Source organism: Galeopterus variegatus, unplaced genomic scaffold (assembly GCF_000696425.1).
Source record: "Galeopterus variegatus unplaced genomic scaffold, G_variegatus-3.0.2 Scaffold2401, whole genome shotgun sequence".
Classification (NCBI taxonomy): Eukaryota; Metazoa; Chordata; class Mammalia; order Dermoptera; family Cynocephalidae; genus Galeopterus; species Galeopterus variegatus.
The window spans coordinates 169065-184929 of record NW_007728512.1 but is presented as its reverse complement, the minus strand read 5'-3'; the positions used below and the strand labels follow the sequence as shown (position 1 = coordinate 184929).

Below are 15865 nucleotides of genomic sequence, written 5' to 3'. Positions count from 1 at the left end.
CCCAGCAGCCAGTTATGAGTGAGAACATGTGGTATTTCTGTTTCTTTGTCTGGCTTATTTCACTTAACATAATTTTCTCCAGATTCATCCATGTTGCTGCAAAAATGGCAGAATTTCATTCTTTTTTTTATGGCTGAGTAGTATTCTGTTGCCAACACCTGTTCTTTAAATGATTTATTACCTTCTGCAGTCTCTTCTAACAATTTGTTATTTTATGCTCTTTAGATTCTTCTCCAAATGTTATTCCTAACCCTTTTTTATTTATTCACCTATTTATTCCTTACCTATTCATTTCACACACTGTATTTTAGACACTGTCAAATCACTGTAGTACTAAGCCAGGACACATGGTCTCACCAAATGATATATCAGATTGTATTGTGTCTACAAAAATTGTTTTCTGTATGTGTGTGTGTATATATATATATATACACACACACATATAAACAAAGACATATATATATTATAGATTGCTAAGCTTTTTTTATTGAAACATAATTGATTATATGTATTGGTCAGGTACAGATTTGACTATCAATACCTGTGTACAACGTGTGATGATCAAATCAGGATAATTTGCATATTCATCATTACAAAATGTAATCATTTCATTGTGTTGAGAACATGTGATCTCCTCTCATAACCATTTGATAACATGCAGTAAGTTAATGTTAATTATAATAGATTGCTAAGCTTGTGAGTCACTTGCAAAGACTACTTCATAAATGTAATTTACAATGTTTAAAATCCTTATAACACTCTGTTTGTCTTGGAAGTTGCTCTTATAAATTGCCAGTGTTTCACTGTCTCACCAGGCAAATTGGAGACAATCTGATTGTCCCTGGGGGAGTGAAGACCATCGAAGCCAATGGGAAGATGGTGATCCCTGGAGGCATCGACGTCCACACTCACTTCCAGATGCCATACAAGGGAATGACCACAGTGGATGACTTCTTCCAAGGGACAAAGGCTGCCTTAGCGGGTGGCACCACCATGATTAGTAAGTCCTCAGATTTTACACACTCCTCTTCCCCAGAGGCACGCGTTTAATGAATCCTGTTCCACAGTGCTATCTTGATAGCTTGCACACTTCCCTCAATGCAGTTTGTAGACTTTCTGCCTGACGGGACCTGAAAAAAGCAGGTTGTAATGAGGGAATGGGCAGCTCACCATAACCGCATGGAGGAGATTGGTGAGGCTCATGCCATGAAAACAGCATCTGCCTTAGCAGCAGGAGCTGACCCCTGCACTGGGTGGGCAATCAGGAAATATCACCTCTGGGCTAGTCACTGGGGAAAGTGGACTTAAAAAGTTGTGGATAGTGGACAAAAGGGTATTTCAGAACTGTCAACTTGGGTCTGAGGGAGGAGGGACAAAGGGCACAGGCAGAGCAGTGTGAATGGGGCTAAGGAGTATCACAGAGAAAACGGTGACGGAGACATAGTTCTTAGGAAATTAGTTGGTTTCAGTGGCATTTAGAGCTATCTGGTGTGCATTGTATTTTGAACAATGCATGTGTTTACAATTAGGCAAATTGTGGGAGTGGTTTTCCTTGTGTTTTGTTTGTTTGTTTGCTTGCTTGTATTTTTGTGGGGTTTTTTTTTCTTTTTTTTTTTTTTTATAACTATTACAATTCCAAAGAAACCTAGGGAGTTGCATTTCACTGCATTACTGAACCAATAGCGTTCCAGGGCAGTCCTTTCTGTCCCAAAGGAATCCCAATGAATTGGGTTCCATCCTAGGACTGGCCTCAAACTTGGTCAGCCAGAGCACTGTTTAGCATCATATGCATCCACCCAAGAGCACAGAACAGCCTGAGTCGTGGAATTATCCACTGTCAGTTACTTCCTTTTGACGGGAGTACCTGCAGGGTTCGACCTCAGCTAGTTGGGTGTGGAAGCCCAGGATAATTGCATCAAGGCCATAAAAGGTGCAATTTAGGGAGACCAAAGCTTTTCTGACATTGAAGGGAGGAAGCCAGCTGACTTCTCAGCAGCTGCCTGCCCATGAAAGCCCTGGTGTCGTTCCAGACATTAGTAATGTAGCTCCATGCGTTTGCTTTCTGATAAGTGCACTTGGGCTGCCTTTGATAGAAGGCTGAGGAAATGAGTGGTCTTGGGTTGGCTTTCTGCCATCTGGGCAAGGAGTTGGACCTGTTCAGCATCCTTGAGATTTGTATTATGCTTCTACATTAGAGAAGGAGCAGGAGGAAAGTCAAGAGTTCCAGGTGACCAGAGAGTAAAGCATGCAAAGAATTGTGTCCTTCACAGATAATTTAGAAACCCTAGAGATGCAAAAAGAAAAGATACCTCACAATCTCACATCACTGTTAGAGTTGGGCTATGTACTCTACACATTTTTTTTTCCCTATTGAACAAAAATAGGATCATAATATATGTTCTGCATGTTAGCCTGCCATTTTCACTGAATAATATGTCATGGGTATATTTCCATTCATGTATATTTATTCTTACACAACATTTAAAAGGCATCATGATTTTTATATTGAACCAAACTTCCCTACTGTTAAAGACTTCATTTGTTTCTGTTTTTTTTTCACTTATGTAAGTATATGAATAATGTCTGTGGTGGCAATCTGATTTTTATATTGAACCAAACTTCCCTACTGTTAAAGACTTCATTTGTTTCTGTTTTTTTTCACTTATATAAGTATATGAATAATGTCTGTGGTGGCAATCATCCTTAGAACCAAAATTTTGCATACAGCCACATTTATCTCCTTAGGAATAATTCTTAGGCTTGGGAATAATTATTGAGTTAAGGTATGAAATGTTTTTGATATATGTTTCAAAATCATTCTCAGGAAAGTTGTACCAATTCACACCTTGCCTTTGCTGCCTCAGGGACCACAAGAGTGTAACTTTTGCCTTATCCTCACCAACTGTACATGTCATTATTGGTTGCAGGTGAAAAAGGAAGTTTGGGCCTCAAGGAAACCAGATTCTTGACAAAGAGTTGACATGGAAATAAGACCTGTGGGCCAAGTGTCAGGTTCACTTAACTGATGCCAGCTCTTTCCTATGGTGTCAAGCAGAAGGCCTCAATTTCTTGTGCCCTGACATAACTTTAAAATCCCTCCTGCCCCCCTTGGAAGAGAGTTTGACTTTTATCACTAGCAGTGACTCCCCACAGCACTGATAGTAATGGCACATAGTAGGCCCTTATTGATGGCTAACTTTTATTGAGCATTTACTATGTGCCAAGCATCAGATGAAACACTTTATATGCATTCTCTCATTCAATCTCATAACAAACACAGAAGGAAGTCACTGTTACACCCTGTCTCCCACCCCACTAGGCCCCCATTTTAAGGAAAGAAAACTGAGGTTTAGAGAAGCCAGTAATTTGTCCAAAACCACATAGCTAAGTGATATTTAAATCATCAGCATCCTTGAAGCTACCAGGAAACCCTTTTGAAGGTTAATTCCATGCTCAGGAAATAGAGACTGTGTGGTCATAGCTAAGCAAGCAGGAGCAGGCCTGGGCAGAGGGGAGCAAAGGCTGTGTTGGTTAGTCACCCATCTGGGGACTTTGTCGTTCAGTCGACCACGTGGTGCCTGAGCCCGAGTCCAGCCTGACTGAGGCCTATGAGAAGTGGCGTGAGTGGGCTGATGGGAAGAGCTGTTGTGACTATGCCCTGCACGTGGACATCACCCACTGGAATGACAGCGTCAAGCAGGAGGTGCAGAGCCTCATCAAGGACAAAGGTGAGCCTGAGCATGCCCTGCTCCCTCCCCTCATGGCCCCTCCTTGCCTGGCCCTCCCCCACCCATCCACTCTTTTGAGGCACTTTGTTTAGGCAGTCTTACTCCTTATAGGATTTGCACGAGACAGGTTGTTATTATTCCCACTTTGCAGATGGAGAAACTGAGGCTCAGAATAAGTTGCCCAGGATCATGGAGTTAGTAAGCAGTAGATCTATTCAAAGTCTATGCTCTTCACCTCCACACAATACTGCCCATTTTATAGAGGAACAACCTGAGGTTAGGAAAGGTTAACTTATCTAACATAGGGTCACATGGCTAGTAAATATGAGATTAGGGATTTTTAACCCCTATCATTTCTACTCCAGAGATCAAACCATTACTAGTACATAACAATGACATCCTTGGAAAATGCTAAGACATTTCTGAGAGCAAGGATATGTTGGTATTCAGGCTAGGAGCCTAGAGCATGAAAACATGTTTGTGTGTATGTGTGTGTGTGTGGTGTGTGTGTGTGTGTGTGCGCGCGTGCGCGCGCCCTCTCAGTGAGTACGTGATTTAAGTTCCAGTGACTTCTTAGATTCCTCTGTTCTCTGCTGCTTTCTCATTTTGATCATTAGATACTTCACCACACCCTCTCCCCACTACCATATATGCACACATGCATGCAGCATGCAACGTGCTCACCCTTGTAAGGTGGCCTGGGGGGCTGGGGGAGTGTAAGTAATGGCTTTTGCTGAGCACGCAGGGTGAAAGGAAGCAGGTCCATGAAGAGCAGCAGTAAAAATGCCACAGATGCAAGAGCTGTTGTCACATGGGCAGTCTAGACACAACAGCTAGGAGTTCAGAGGAAGAGAGCGTGCCCTGGGTCTGAGGGGAAAGGATGGCCATTCAGGATGAGTTGTTCTGTCCATCCACCTCCTTACCTAAAAAGTCCTGCCCCATCCTTGGTGACACAGAATGTGAGATCAACCCCCTCCCTTCTTTCTGCATCTCCTTTCACACCGTGTATCTCAGCTGGGGTAGAAAAGTGAATGGCTTTAACACCCGCTTCCCTACCAAATGGCCGTGTCATTCCACGGATGACGCAGAGGCTTTGGGGAAGGGTAGTTTTGGGAAAAACTGCCCTGAGTTGAACCACTCTGGGTAGGGAAGTTCTAAAATTACAACCCGGTTTTGGCCTGGAACACTGCGGGCTGAGATGGCCCTCATGGTTGGAGACCAAAATTATTCTCCTTGCCTCAAAGTGATTCTGTTCCCCAGTCCCACCTATTTCTGTAAATCGCTACATTAATAGTTTCTTTTGGGTGAAAATTAAATAGCTCTTTCTTTATAACTCTTACAACTTAGATACTTAAGCACAAGGGGAAGCTTGCTTTCCACCCATTAGCTCTGTTCGTTCCCCAGGGCAGAGTCTGTATCTTAGTTCTCTCAGATCCAACAGCCTGCACAGGTCTAATGTAGAGCAGGCATCCATCAAATAGCGCAGTAAGCTGATCCCAGGAATTACATTAATAGAGACTGAATATGTTCCAGGCCTGGCGCTAAGAGCTCTGTGTTATCCCCTTTAAATGTTCACAGCCACCTTATGAAGTAGGTATTGTTATTTTTCCATTTTACAAGTGAGAAAACCAAGGCCCAGCAAGGTTAAGTATTCCCAGCTCACTGAACTAGTGTCTGGTGGATTCCAGCTGGTGCCACCCCCAGTTTGTAAACACAAATAGTGTGCTAGAATGAATCTTGATGACAGCTACTGCCTGGAGCAATATTGAAATGTATTGGCCTTCTGGGCTGGGGAGTACTAGGAGCTGGGGGAAGTGAAGAACTGCAGAAGAGATGCTTCTGCTCTGATGTCACTTAAGGATTGTTGATTTTGCAGGGTGGGGGTTGGCATAGTAAAATGCTGTTAGAGAATGTGACGTATCTGCTTTATATTAGACAGGAGCCTGGGTAATGTACTAGGGTCCCATGGGCGCTAGTAGTGGGAACAAAGGATGGAGGGTGGTCGTGATGATGTTGTCTTTCTCCTGTTTTTCCTCTCTTCCCTTTCTTGCAGGGGTTAACTCCTTCATGGTTTACATGGCCTATAAGGATTTGTATCAAGTGTCCAACACAGAGGTAACAACCCATTTGCTGTGTGGTTTGGGTTTCCTATTGTTGATGATGACCTTGGCCCTTGTAACATGAGTCACTGTGGCCACTGTGGGAGACCGCTGGACCAGAGTGCCTCTTGAAGTCCTGCAGTCCATGCCACATTTTAAATAAAGTAACGGGCATGGTGCCCATGGCATGGCAGACAGGGAGCTAGAATTTCCACTGGCAGTAGCTTTCTCAAAAGAGTAAGAGGACGGGCATGCCTAAATCTCCATCTACCCAACAAGCTCCAAGCACCTTATAAGCTCAGTGAAAGTGTGATGTTCACCACCCTGCAGGATCAGGAGGGCCTTCTGCTATTTGGAGTAATCGGCTTGTCCTGACTCTCTCCTTATGAAATTCATGGCATGTGTCTGTTTTAGACAAATGTCAAGTTTTCAGAAGAAATACAAGAAATTAACTCCCATACCTCCTGGTTAGGAGGTAAAGATAGTTCTACCTTGAGAGGTTAAGATATAGGGATGTTAGCTTTTGTGCTAGCTTCTGGCTGGACTGCAGTGGCTTTCTGGAACACTTGTTGAGAAGGATTCTGAAACTCTGTCTCAGCTCAATGAGAAGTAATTCCGTTAAAAATGTGTGTCAGAGGCAGAAAAAAGGGGTTGGTAGCACTTTGTTATTTATTTGTCCTATCTGCCTACGAGATGTGATAGGTTCTTTAAACAGTTTCTTTGGACTTACACTTCTCTTTAGTTTTTCGTCTTTTAGTACATATTTCTGTCCTAGTCACTCATTTCTTCTGGTTTATCCTAACTTATTTCAGCTCTGGCTCTAGTAATTGGCCCTTGTGTAAGGTAGCTAAAAGTGGCTTTCAACACTGACAGAGACTCATTTCTATTTCAGCTCTACGAGATCTTCACCTGCCTGGGAGAGCTGGGGGCGATCGCTCAAGTTCATGCTGAGAATGGGGATATCATTGCCCAGGTATCACTGTGCAGCGTGCTGAAGTGTGCTTTCTGCGGGACTGGGGTCTGCATCCCATCTGTTCTCTCTTTTCTTTGGTGTTGCTTGAGCTCTCAGTATATGCAAGGCACCATCATAAATACTCTGCTAAAGATAGAATCTGCCCTAAAGAACCTCACAGTCCAGGTGGAGGGAAAAAGAGGGGAGAATGTAGACTAGTAAGGAGAAACTAGAAAATGCTGTAAGACAGGAAAAGGTCTGGCCTTTCTGGAGAATCAAAAAAGGCATCCTGGAAGAATAGGTTTTCAAATTGGGCTGTTAAATGCGACAGCATTCCTGATTCTCTTCTGAAAATGAGGCAAAAGCTACGTGACATTCTCTGTCCTAAAGAAAAATCCTAAGGCAGCATTTCTCAGAAGCCAGAGAGCTGATCCAGCTCTGTGGAACTCATGGCCTTAGATAATAAAGAGCTTAGGTCTAGTGGGGATTAGATGTCCCACTGGTTTCCTAGAAATCTTATTGGGAAACTAGAGGAAAGAGTGATGAAAGTGCGGGCCCCAAGGCCCAGACTGATCATTTGTGAGGAAGCAGAAAGCAATTCTGTCTCCATCTCCCAGGCTGCTTACTGGAATAGATGCCCAGATGTGACTTAGGAAGGGTTTTGTTTATCTCAAAAGCTTTCAGGATTGGCCGCAGCCAGGAGGAAACAGCCAGGAAAAAAGAGTGAGCTTTCTTAGTGCATTTGAGAGCATTAGCAACAAGAATCATTATTCATTCTCTCAGAGTATTTCCCGAGCACTCTGTGCCAGTCACTGGGCTATCGAGGTGAGCCTAAGCAGATGCACCCCATGGCTCACAAGGGCTTAGCCTTCATTTCACAAGTTGTCCAGAACTTGGTGAATGTGGTCAGCAGGGGCGTGAGATCAGTGCAGAGCCCGGCCCTCACCTCGGACCCATTAGCTTCCCAGTAGCAGTGCCATCTGGTGAGTGCTTACTGCTCTGTGCCAGGCGTCTTCTCCCAACCCTTTATAGATGCTCCCTGCTTTATAGATGAGAACATTGAGGCTCAGAAGGATTAGGTCACTGGCCGAAGGATCACAGCAAATAACTGGGAGAAGCAAGTCTTAGCCCCTCAGGTGATGTGCCTCAGTGGGCATTTTACCCAGAGATGCTGGGCTGGGGTCCCTTGCTCCCCAAGCCCAGCTGCAGGCCTCCAGGGAGGTAGTGCCCCAGCAGAGCAGGGCTCCAGCTATTGCAATTTCAGACTCTGAGTGTTGTCTCGCTAGTGGAGGAGTGAACTATGAAGTTTCCTGCACTTATGACCAAGGAGCCTAATTAGTCAGGCCCTGATGGCGCCTTCCCAGGTGCCCACGCACCCAGAGCTAATGAAATCATTTTCCACAGAGGGCCCAAAGGCCTTGCTCCCATGGGAGGCTCCCCCAGGGTGTTAGAACTGTCACTCCTCCCCCTTCTCCAGGTGTTCAGTGCAGCAGCCGGAGGTACCAGCCCTCCCTTCACCTGCCCTAGAAACCAAGCACCTGTTGCTTCATTCTTGTGCCTGTGCAGCAAACGGACTCCAGCTCAAAGCCCCTTTCTCAGCCTTTCCTCCTGCAATTCCTCAGCCCAGAAGTTTCTCTGCCTCTCCTCTCCCTACAGCTTTCCCTACTTTGGGAAGATCTTTTCTCAGTCAGGAAAACTCAGTCAGGGAAAGAATAAGGACATTTTTCCATTTGGATGACTTTCTTGTATTTATTAAATCCAACTTGAGCTGAAAGATTTTGTCACATTATCTAAATGAAGGCAGCTGTTGTCCTCTGAGTTTCTTACTGCACTTAGGCAAAGTGACTAAAAGAGTGAGAAGAATTCTTTTGGGTAAAAACAAGGGTGATTTTTCAAAAATTTCAAGTTAGCAAGACAGTCTGAAAGTACAGCATCTTTGGCCATTCATTTAATAAATATTTATTGGGCACCTATTACGTGCCAAGACTTGGAGAGTGAAAATGACAGAGACAGCGTCCCTTTCTTGTGGAGCAAGCTGCAGTAGTGCCATGATCCAAACTGTGATGTGATTACAGCTGTGATGTGTGCTCCCCCCATGTAAGGTAGCTCCAAAGGGTCTTTACATGCCCCTCCTCATCTTCAGTCTGTAGGGACACCTTGACTTTTAGAATAGGACTTCTCAACATGAGCAGCGCATCAGAATCACCGGAGTTTCCTAATTCCAGAGATTCTGACTCGGTCGGTCAGTAGTAGAGTTCAGGCAAATGTATTTTGAAAACGTTCCTCTGGTGATTTGAATATCTTTGGAACCTCCTGATTGATCTAGCTTCATTCTGTGCATTCTCCTAGCATACTTGAATAACATAGGAGTGAGAGCGTCATAAGACAGAAAACACATTAGTTGGAGACTTAATTAACCCTTGTGTGACCTGAGGCAATTCAGAAAGGAAACTCACTAGAGTTTGGGAGAAATTTTATTCAGTCCAACTTTCAATAAATGAGAAAAGTAGGAATGAAAATTGGAGGTGCTTTGCTGGAAAAATCTGACCTTTTTTTGAATCCTGTAGAGCTGGAGATAGTGACCATTTTACTAATTGTGTTTGCTTATAGTACATGCATTTTCCTTTCTACTCCTCTTTTAGAAATTTGTGTTGTTAAAAACAAACAAAAAAAGGTTCTTCTTTTCCAGGTGGTAATAATCCTTTCCTTTTTAAGCATCTTATAGTTTCAAAGTGAGACAAGACTTTGTTCCATTCACCGTCTCCCCTGCATCTTCCGTATTACTAGAATACTCCCAGGCCCCTAGGCCGGGCTGGCTGGTGCAGAGGTTCATAGGAACTAGCTTAGAAATTTGAGAGTGAATGCCAGCAAAGCTGCAGATAGGGAGGTTTAGGATCTCTGCCAGTGTCAATTAGTCCATGTGTGTTCACCGCCCAGCCACCTGCCTCTTCCCAAAGCTGGCCAGAAGTCTAGGGAATTTAGCCATCAGCCATGAGGGGCAGGTAGTTCTCCTGCCGTGTGCACAACTTGGCTAACTAGAATTTTATCAAAACGCTAACTCAGGTAATGCTGTTTGTCTGGTTAAATTCTGAATCCATTCATTTAGGACACAGATTTAAAGTATAAAAAACCCCATGGAGAGTTATTAAAATGTAGATGACTAGGATTCAATCTCACATCTTTCGATTTAGTAAGTTAGGACAGGGCCAGAAATCTGTGTTTTTACAAAAGCAGCTCAGGTGATTCTGATGTCAGTGGTGTGTGGACCATACCTGGGGAAACATAGCACTAAACTGTAAGCTCCATGAAGTCAGGGGCCACATTGCTTCAATTCAAGTACTTAACCTGGAGACTAGCATGAAACAGTTTGTTGAATAAATGGGTTTAAATTGCATAAATGAATAAAAAAATGGGTTAAGCAAGTATATTTTCAGAGGCAGCTGGGTCTGAGAGACGAAGAAGCAAGCTGGTGTAATTTTGGATGTGTAGTGTAGACACAAAATGGGTACTCGAACAGACTGTCTTCCTTGTAATAAGAGCAAGCCACCCTTAGTTTTTCCCCTCCTTTTAGTTAAGACTCAACCCTGTATTGTAACTCCAAATATGGAATGAATACATTTGTTCAACATACACATTTTATTCTTTTTTTCCCTTGAGCACATCTGTAGATGAGAACATAGCAGTGTAATTTTTCCAAATCTCAGTTGAGCTCATCTAAGAGCTCACCATGGACATCAGGTGTTTTCTATTCTTTATCATTCTAGGAGCAAACCAGGATGTTGGAAATGGGGATAACTGGTCCAGAAGGCCACGTACTGAGCAGACCAGAGGAGGTGAGTTGTAGGGGCAGGAGGTGGGGGATGGGGTAGGGAGAGGAAGCAGTAGCGGTGGGGGCTTTTTTTTTGAACCAGCATATCCTGCCGCTCCTTTCACATTTGGAGGGTTTGTGTTTGGCTTACCTTCCCGAGGCACATGTGCACGCAATGTATGATTAAACATCGCTGAAAGGTGTGAGCATCTGGGAATACCAGATAGCACTATTGAAACATTTCTTTCAAAGACCACTTCTGACTGACCCTAGCTCAAGGACCCGTGAGAAAACGAGAAAGGAATGTAAGGGAGATGCCTTCCTCTGACCCCTAATCTCTCTAAAGATAACACAAGTTGGAATGTACTTCACGGTTATTCAGTAGGAGTGTTAAATTCTAATTCCTTTCTTAATCGGTGTGAATCTTGGAGACATTTCCACTTACTCCCTTATTTCATATTATGTTCTGAGTCCTGCAAAATATTGGCCATATAGATGGGAGGCTGAATGGGATTTTACAGGCATTATGCCCATCGATCCAGATATGTATGTGTCAAGCTAGGGCTTAGAGTTCACAGACCCCTCAAGCCCGTTGTACAGACTGGGTCCCAAACCCTTCACACACAGGTCCACGAGCTAGGTAATAGGAAAATACCCTGGGAGCCGTGGGTAAAAAATTAATAGGCTTTATTCAGAGCTAGGAGCAGCCGCCCTAGTGACCTCCTGGAGCATCCAGAGAAGCAGGCAGGTGGTGTGTATCAGAGCTGTTAGTCCTTTATACTTAAGTCCATAACCCAGGACACCTGGGTGCCCATACGCAATAACATTAGCTAAGAACCAAGGAATACCTGGGTGTGCATGGACATTTACATCATATGCTCGGCAAGATTCTGAACATCTAAGGGTCCCTGACCATTTTCCTATATTTTCCCAACAGTGGGGAAGTTTCCCATGTGTAGAATGAATGATGATTTGTGTCTATACTTAGTAGTTAAAGAGTGACTAAAGGTGACTAGTGGCTGATTCCATGTCTCTGGGATGTTAGCAACTTCTCCTGCTGGCACTGGTCACAGGGCTGGTAATTGGCTGCCCATATGGCTGAGAGCAAGCCTGAACCTAGCACCTGGAGCGAATTCAAGGCCTTCCATGTCAGTGAAGCGAATCCTGTTCCTCTCCGGTCTTTCCAAACTCCACAACAGATAGGAGTCAGAACCAAAAATAATTGCAGTCCCATTGCCTATCTCTTTTAGAGTCTTATTAAAAATTAAAATGTAACACACATAAAGTTTCTATCATAAGGATACAATGAATTTTCACAAACTGAATACACTTGTTTAACTAGCACCCTGCTGCAGAAACAGAACATTATTAACACCCTAGAAACTCCTTTGTGTCTAATGATTTTTTTGTTGACATTAGAAATAATTTATAATTTTGTGATTGGGGTTCCAGTTACACACAGCATTCCTGAGAAGTCTCCTTAATAATACCAGGTCTCTTCTATGGAATGCTTACACTGGTAATTGCATGCATTATCTCAGTGATCCTTGCCACTGCTCCAGATGGTTAGCATTATTGCACAGATAAAGAAGCTGAAGCTCGAGGAGGTTAAGCCACTGGCCACTCCTGTTTGAAGGATTGGACAATCATTTACACAGTGTGAGCAGGCCAGGACAATCAGCACTGTTTGTGAAACTTTTCTTAAATGCTGGTCACTGAAGAGATGTGCTGGCAAGATAGATTCCTTCAGAAGCAGCCAGGGGATTTCAGAACAAAGTCTATTTTTGTTCCTTGGTTTGTTTTTTCAACCCCCCCCCCTTCAACCCCAACACCCCACCCTCCTCCCTGTTCCCGTCTCCTTTTTAGTAAAAAAAAGCCTCTCAGCTGCAAATCTCTACAGCCCTGGAAGCCCTTTAGGGTGAAGATGGAGGGTGATGTAACCTTCCAAAGATAGTCATGTTGTCAAAGTGCTGAAGAACCTGCAGTGCTGGGAGAGGATGAGATCAAAGGGGCCAGGACTGAGGTCATGGGGAACTGACGGGGTCAACATAGGTTTGAAGGCAGAGGAATGAGCACAGGGAGCCAGCCCCTCTTCAGTTCAGAGCACACCCAGACACCATCTCAAGTGATGCTGTTCAGAGAGCTGGAACCAGCCCGAGGCACAGAGGCAGCCCCGAGTATGGAAGTCTGGGTGCTTCTGGGAGGTGTCTGCCTTCACCTGTGGTCAGGGGCCTCCAGGGCCTCATTCTCATGGAACAAAGTGCAGCCTGGGGGCCGCCAGCTCAGCCGGCCAAGTTCTTAGTGCTTGTCTGCTGAGCCTCACCCACCATAGGCAGTAATGGTTTGCATCATAGAACTGTTGGGCATCTGCAAGCTATTTTTGGTATTTTTTTAAAGTGTTGGGCTGCACAGGCTAACCGGAATGTCATATCCATACAAAAAGGAACTGTTGCTGATTGAATGGAAAAATGCCAGTGTCTCTGCTTTGGGCTGAATTAGACTAACTCAGGCTTTGGGCAGTTAACACAGACTCTCAACTGGTTAGAAACTGTGATCAGTAGTCAGACCAATAGCCTCCCTTCAAAGGACACTGACCTTGTGCCAGGAGTGGGGTAACTGCATTACAAGGATTAACTCATTTAATCCTCACAACAGCCCTCAGTGTCAGGCGCTATTGTGATCCCCACTTTACAGACAAGGAAAATGAGGTTTTTGGGAGGTTGTGGAATGTACCTGAGGTCACCCAGCTTGTAAGTGGTAGAACCAGAACTCAGACCCAGGCCATCTGAGAGAGCCTGAGCTCTCAGACCCTACTTTGTTAATAAAATAAGGGAAAACTCATTACTTCTTACTTAATAACTACAACTGAGTTGGCTAGCATATTTGAAAACATGAATTCTACATTAGGGTGGGATGGAAGAGATCAATAATAAAAGAAGTCTTTGTGCTGAAAAGCCTGGGAATTATTTGTATAAGAAATGCTTCCAAGAATTAACCCTTTGCTGACCACCCATTGCTGCAGGAAAGGATTTGAGGGACCACGGTGCCTTTTAGACATAATGGTGTTGGAGTTGTGTTTTTGCAGAGAATCTGTCCTGAGAAGATTGGGGGGCAAAGACTTGTATTCAAAGATGTAGCCTTTGTGTTAACTACAAGGAAAGGAGAAAGCAGACTAAGGGAACATTCTAGCTAACATTGGTTAAGTACTTACTCAGTGCCAGGCATTGCTCTCAGACCACAAGCCTATGCTAGCCTTTTCTTACCTCCATTTTGCAGGTGAGGGATGGAGGCACTGAGAAGCTAAGCAAAGTGGCACAGCTAGGAAGTGGTAGATCTGAGATGCGGATCCAGGTTGTCTCATTCCAGATCCTCCTAGGCTTCTTAACTGTGATCAGCTCTGCCTTCTCCCAGTTGTGGGGGAAGGGGAGGGTGGTGGATGGAGTGGCAACTTTGAGAGACTCGTGTTCGTATTGATTCCTGGGGACCTCTTTTTGCAGCTGGAAGCTGAGGCTGTGTTCCGTGCCATCACCATTGCCAGCCAAACCAACTGCCCTCTCTACATCACGAAGGTCATGAGCAAGAGCGCAGCTGACCTCATCTCACAAGCCAGGAAAAAAGGTGATTTGTGCTCCCAAGCTCTCAGAGTCCCTGACACACTGTGTGACTTCTTCCGTTCCTGGTCCTCCTGTATAATATAAATGGGGCCTGTCTCACTCATTGCCTCGCACCCTCTCTGTAGCCTGTGTGGATGGCAGGATGGCCACTTCGCATGTAAGCAGACTGAGGCTCAGGAAGGTTAAGTAGTTTGCCCAAGATAGCACAGCTTGAATCAGTTCTTCTGCAACCCAGTGTACCTTCTTCCCCACTCTGATCTTAAATTTTCAGTTCACACTATCTAAGTTTTACGAATTATTTAAGATTGTCTTGGGTGCAAAAGCCAAAGGTTCAGCTCAAACTGGCTTCAACAAACAAACAAACTAAAGTAAATGATTGGTTGTAGGTGTTTCAGGCATGGCCATAGGGAGGGGTTTCAACCATGGTCTTAGGGCTCTATTACTTTTATTCCTTTCTTGGCTCTTTTCTCTCCATTGGCTTTATGTTCAGGATGAACCTAAACAAGAATAGATGCCAGGAGCCACCTGTTGTCCTCTGTTCTTGGTGGAGGGTGATGTGGAGGTAGAAGACGTCTTTTCCAGCAACTCAAGCAAGAGTCCCCACCAACACTGTGATTATCTTTGGCGCGGGTCATGTGCTCACCCCTGGACAACAGCTGTCCTGGGGATGGTAGAATCTGGCCAGGATGGAGGGCAGAATGCAGGGGTGGGTCACATCACTAGAGCCATACAGCTTAGCCAAGTTATTTTAGAAAAGGGGTTGAATGGGGCTCCAAAGCATGTCTTCCACCATGGCCTTCAGGACACAGGGCCCTGTCCCTGCTGCCTTCTGACTTCTGCCTGTTTTCTCCACTGCTGTTACTTTGGGCTTCATCGGCTTGTCTTGTGCTTCGCTAAAGTTTGCTCCCATTTCAAAGCTTTTTCTGCACGGCCCTGTGCCTGGTTGTGAGAGAGGATGTACTGGGCTTGGTTGTGTGATCACTACCACTGTGTGCTCATACCCATTCTGGCAGTAGACAGGTCCACGATGAATGATTCATCTACCAAAATGGTCTGTAAAACTCTGTGTGGGTGACTGCGGTGGCTAAAAATAGTCCCAGTTGACTGACAGCTGAGTCTTTAGCTCCCTGGCTTTCTGGCAAAAAAAACAACCCTTTTCTTGTGGGAGGAGAACCTTCCTAATTGTCTAGACAGTCTTCCTAGCTGGCAGGTTCTGGGGCATCTCCTGCCTTATTGTGTTCACAGTAAGCCTGCTGTTTTCTCTCTCAACTTTAAATGTTTCAAGTGACATGGTGTAGTTGCTCCGCTGGGTGTGAGTCATTGGATGATAACCAGGAAAGCAGCCCAATGTTCCTTACCCATCCTTGGAGAAAGGCAAAAAAGAAAGAAAGAAAGAAAAGAAAACTGTGTGGGGACACCACTCCCCTGCCACACACCCCTCTTCCCACAGCCACCCTCCCACCCTCTGTGGACTGCTCCACTCTGTCTGGGACACATTCTCAAGGTGACCTGGGGGCCCCTGAGGAGAGGGTGTTTTGGTTTTATGCTGGTCTTATTTCAGACTTCATGGAGAAACATTCCTCACCCTTAGCCTTCTGGCTTATGGTTCTCTGGCAAGGAGAACTAGCACAGCTGTGTCTCCAGGGTGGAAGGGAGGTATTATT

General features: G+C 44.7%; 1 protein-coding gene across 1 annotated transcript in view; it reads left to right on the top strand.

The window, feature by feature from the left end:
* DPYSL3 (dihydropyrimidinase-like 3) overlaps nucleotides 1-15865 on the top strand; it is a 35153-nt gene that overhangs the window by 4797 nt on the left and 14491 nt on the right. Inside the window, exons 2-7 of the mRNA XM_008581588.1 lie at nucleotides 816-1000; nucleotides 3564-3728; nucleotides 5782-5843; nucleotides 6720-6800; nucleotides 10544-10612; nucleotides 14085-14205. Coding sequence (XP_008579810.1) covers nucleotides 816-1000; nucleotides 3564-3728; nucleotides 5782-5843; nucleotides 6720-6800; nucleotides 10544-10612; nucleotides 14085-14205 — 683 coding nt within the window. The remainder of the gene's footprint in view (nucleotides 1-815; nucleotides 1001-3563; nucleotides 3729-5781; nucleotides 5844-6719; nucleotides 6801-10543; nucleotides 10613-14084; nucleotides 14206-15865) is intronic.